Source organism: Saccostrea cucullata, unplaced genomic scaffold (genome assembly GCF_032062105.1).
Source record: "Saccostrea cucullata isolate Sc308-1 unplaced genomic scaffold, CSIRO_AGI_Scuc_v1 ctg23496, whole genome shotgun sequence".
NCBI lineage: Eukaryota > Metazoa > Mollusca > Bivalvia > Ostreida > Ostreidae > Saccostrea > Saccostrea cuccullata.
Genome location: NW_026932289.1, coordinates 1 through 5,069, shown reverse-complemented (window position 1 = coordinate 5,069; position 5,069 = coordinate 1). Strand labels below are relative to the sequence as shown.

Below are 5,069 nucleotides of genomic sequence, written 5' to 3'. Positions count from 1 at the left end.
ATTTAGATTATTTCACATTCTGGCTGCAGACTATTAGAACATATGGCCAGGAAGATGGCCAACGTAATAAAACAAAATCTTACAACACAGAAAGCAGTGAACGCAAGAAACTTTTAGCGCCTATCATCGTGATAATAACACATAAAGATTCATACAAAAAATCAGAGGTATTAATGTATTCTGTTTAAAAGTAACTATATATAAATTTAATTTAGAGTAAAACAGATGGAGACTGAATTTCAATATATTTTTATCCATACTTATATTAGTTGTAATTTAAAATGCTCATCAATCCATATCTCTGATTACGAGATGTATGGCGCACCTAGGTTTGTATTGATCCAGAAATATCAAATCGACTGCATGATTCAGTTTTGGGAACCCTGCAAAATGCTCAACACACTCTTCTAAGATTAAGGTTTATGAATAATTCAATACTAGAATAATGTTTTATATATCTTCAGACTTACGAAAAGGATGCATCTGCATATGGAAGTTTTTACGTCAAACTACGTAAACAAATGCCAGAAAATATTAAAAATATAGTTTGTAAACACTTTGAAATGGAACTTCCTCCTCAAGAAAGATCACAAAAAGAGCTTCAAGACCTTGAAGAAGTAAGACGCTTCATTGCAAAAACAACAGAATCCCTTTCGCACTGGGGCGAGAAAATACCAAAACAGTGGTCTGACTTCGAGCAAATTATTAGAGAAAAACAAAAATTGAAAATATCATCTCGAGTTGAGCTTCAGAAATTTTCTAAAAATCTTTTGAAAGACGAATTTGATGATATACTGAAATTTTATCACGAAATTGGAATGATTCTGTATTTTAGAGATTTAGGACCGGATGTTATCCTGGACATTCAGTGGTTTGTTGATGCATTTAAATACATAATAACAGATCGTAAGCATGTATCAACAGAAACGGCAACCCATGATGATTGGGATCAATATTTTGATTGCGGTATGATAACGGAATCACTGATGCGCAAGATATGGGAGGAGAAAATTGGCAAGGGATCATCGTACGAGAAGTACCTGTTTAAGTTAATACCCTTTATGGAAAAACTTGGAATTCTCGCAAAAATGGATCAGAAATACACGCAAGGAAGTCAATGTTACTATGTTCCAAGCATGAACAAGATGCATTTTGAGAAAAAGGAACATTGGACGACGTTAAACAAATCGCCAATCCTTTCGTTTTATTTCAAATCATATTTACCCCACTTTTTCTTCTTCCGCCTTGTAGTTGCTTGCTTTGCATTATTTTATACTAAAGACAAATCATTTTACAAAAATGTAGCTATATTTCATGGAACTCATGAAGTTGAGTATCACACGGTTGTTATTGCAGTCAACAAAACATCAATTCAAATCCAGGTTCTCACTCCGACAGGAAATGACTTACCACTGCGTAAAGAAAGAACAAGGAGTATCCGTTTAAAGATTGAAGAGACAATAGCAGATCTGACAAAAACATTTCATGGAAATGTTGATTACGAGATAGGCTTTCCATGCCAATGTGAACCAATCTTCATTACACAGGAAGATGAAAAGCGGTTTATTTCTGAAGAAGAACTGTTGAGAATTTCTACAGAGGACCCTCCGTGTCCTAGGTGCAAGATTGATTCTGATAAAAGAATAAACAAGAAGGAACTTTTGGAAATATGGGGGAAAGGTAAGTTATTTTTTCTTCACAGTTTAAATTAAGATAATTAATTTTAGAGGAAAATAATTTAATTTTAGATGTAACACGTCTTTTGATTGGTTAGACGGCTTCATCCATTTTGTATAACATAACTTGTCTACGTCACAGTGAGTGACGTCAAAAACGTATTACTCCGCTTGATGTTAATTTTTAAAGTATGCTATATTTGAAGCGTTTTTCCAAAGGAAAAAAAATGGATAATTTGCCTCATTGTCTACACTGTACATTAAATTAAATTATAAGGAATAAAGCTTATTTCAACTTATGTTATACGATATACATAACTTGGAGCAGTTTACGCTTTTTTTATAAACCGCTTCGCGGTATATAAAGCGTAAACTGCCCCAAGTAATGTTATGTCGTATAACAAAAGTTGAAATAAGCTTCATTCTTTTAATGAAATACATGTAGCAGACACTTCGTCACAGTAATTTGCCGCAGTTTTATTTATATAGACGATGGACATAATAATGAAAATAAGAATGAACATAATGTTTGGCAACAGAAAGCACAAATATTATTGAATTTTTAAAACAATGCAAATCATATAATCTACATATTATTTAATCCATTTTTAAAGTAAAAGCTTGCATGGAATCAACACAACCTTATTAAGAAACATAAATATCATTTTTATGAAAAATTGACTCTTTGTTTTATATTTTCTTAACTTTGCTGATAAAGTTCAGAATAAGAGAAAACGTGTAGTCATGCTGTTTAACATATATAACAACGATAGCTTCAGAAAAAGTAGCAGGGGATATCAATATAAAACATTGCTTTATTAGAGTTCCTTGATTAATGCCTTGTAGATTCAAAAGTTAAAATGATTTATTTACAAAATAAGTATTACTTAGAGAACGAGACAGGTTCTGTATCGTAGATACAAATTTGGGGGCAGACGAGTGCGACAGCATGAGTCTCCGCCCCCAAATTTGTATCTACGATACAGAACCTGTCGAGTTCTCTAAATGATTTGTGACACGATCAATCAAAAATAGCTCCGCCTACTTTATAACTTTGCAGCATCCAAACTTCCGCCAGAGTTCTGTAGATGAGGCCCCGACGGGGAGTACGCATCCGCAGTATATATATTTCCACGGAAAACGTAAAATTCGGTCAGATTTGTTTTGACAATTTAACGGGGTAGACGTAATCGAGTGATAGTCAGTCTTAATGGATGAATTGGAGGATTTAACCGTAATTGTTGTGATCTATTGTTATAATTGTAGATGGAGATTTATCATAATCTATTTCAGGGGTCTTAAAATCCCGGTTTAACTAGATTATGAACAAAAACAGGATTTACAGAAAATTCTTCGATGTTCTTTGATGTCAGGGATTTTTATTTTCAAATTGAATTGCGACATTAAAAACGAAGTGAAAGAGACGTGTGGCTGTCGTCAGCGAGAAGGATTTTTTCCGTGATAGCGAATTTTCCGTTTCGTGTGGATTGTTCAAAATTAGGTACAGAGGATGTTTTGCGTTATTGCGATTTTTTTTTACTTTCGATCGAAATTACGTGTAGATTCTGTGTGGAATAAGTTTTTAGAAAGTGATTGTGACATTCTACATTCTCAGGAAAATACCGGGTATTTCTTAAAAATTAATAAGAGGAAAACATCAGTATTTATTATGTGTACGTGCTAGCTTTGCTAAATTGAATCAGATTTATTTTTAGACCGTGCTGTATTTTAGATACAGATTAGTTGGCAAATACAATACTGTATAGGCTAAAGCAGAACGGAAAGTAGCTCCGCCCACCACAGTCCCGTTCTGTATTGCTAATACAGAACAGTAAACTTCAAAGAAAAACACCGCTATCGTGTCACAATATTCATTGACAAACTGAGAGGAAACCTTGTCTATTTCTGCATGGATCCGTGTGATTTCTATGTATAAATATAATTTTTCTTTATTTCAGAGAAAAAATAAGCTGTTTTCCACATGAAGATGACTGATGATATATTACAAGCACTGACATGATGTTTTTAATTTGAACACTGTATGAAAGTCTATTAATGGAACATATAAAAATATCTTAATCAAAGTTTCCAGTTTCATTGATTAACCAGGCATTTGTTTGCAATATTTCGGCTATCTTTGTATTTTAATTCAATAACAAAGTTTCATTGCATATTTTTGTTAAGAGTTAAGACATGATTTGTATTGATGAAATAAAACAATAGTATAAAAACGTTCATTTCTTTAAACCAAAGAATCTGCAAAATTTTATATGAAATAAGGATAAACAACATTTCCCAGATATCTTTTAAATTATTAAAATCTTTAACTGCATTGTATTTTAATATTTCATGTCTCTGAATGCAAGTTTTACTTACTTAAATTGATATTTCAACGCATCTAGTAAAAAGAATTTTAATTTTATTTTCTTAATTAATTTATTTATTTATTTATTTTTTGCTTTTGTTGTTTTAATTTTTCTAATTTATAAGCATAGACTTCAATTTGATTTTATCGCTTTAGTTCCCGAAGTTTTTGAGTGAACTGGCATGTAATTCCTATCAAATTTCGTTCGATATTTTACCGCCTTACTGCAGCGAAGATTTTCTGGAATATTATAGTAGTATTTTTATCTCATTTCTCAACCGTCCACACTAAGATCAATAACTTCTAACATTCAAATCATCTGGCATTGGAACGGTCAAAGGATTTTTTTTTGGTGTACATTGTGTATATCTTCCCCATCGATTTGATTAAGGTTTCGTCAAAGGTAAACATGTTCAAAAAATTACTTTTACAATAGCCCCAAAACTGTGTGAAGTATAAAGTTAAAACTTTACAGTTTATGAATTTTTCATTGCTTAACAGATAGAAAGTATCATTTGATAAAAAAATACTTAGAAAAAATATTAATTGAGAAAAATTCTTTTAAAAATGCATATATTTTCAAAAAAATACACCAAATTAATTACTTGCTCTTGGTGAAAACCATCATTGCAAAATCAAAATATGTTTATCAATGAAGGGCAAGTTGGACTTGGATTGCCTATGGAAAGTTGTTTTTCCCTGTTTATTTTGTCAAATTGTTAAGACTTGAAAGTGAAAGTATATTGCAAATGGTGTATTCTATAGGGGTCTTGTCTTTATACATGTCATGCTTTTAATAACAGCCTTTCAGAGACCATTCACCTTCAACTTGTTTTTCAATGATAAATTTATATTATTTCTGCAATGATGGTTTTCACAAAAAGAACAGAATTTAACAGGTGCATTTTTTTTAAATATGAACATTTTTTGATACAATTTCTCTCCAAAAAAAAATCTTTTTAAAAATATTTGTAATCAAGTGATACTTTCTATCTATGAATCAATGATATATTTATAAACTGTAAACA

General features: G+C 31.4%; 1 protein-coding gene across 1 annotated transcript; it reads left to right on the top strand.

Annotated features, from left to right (window-relative positions):
- The first annotated feature begins 9 nt into the window (after nucleotides 1-9).
- On the top strand, nucleotides 10-3,967 carry LOC134234774 (uncharacterized). Its single transcript, XM_062716820.1, has 3 exons — nucleotides 10-167; nucleotides 465-1,680; nucleotides 3,635-3,967. The coding sequence occupies exons 2-3, from the start codon at nucleotides 522-524 to the stop codon at nucleotides 3,643-3,645; spliced, it is 1,170 nt and encodes a 389-aa protein (XP_062572804.1). The 5' UTR covers nucleotides 10-167; nucleotides 465-521; the 3' UTR covers nucleotides 3,646-3,967.
- Nucleotides 3,968-5,069: the final 1,102 nt, after the last annotated feature.

What these genes read in the sequence shown, in the direction of transcription:
- LOC134234774 (XM_062716820.1), top strand. Translation starts at nt 522, where the DNA reads ATGCCAGAAAATATTAAAAATATAGTTTGTAAACACTTTGAAATGGAA.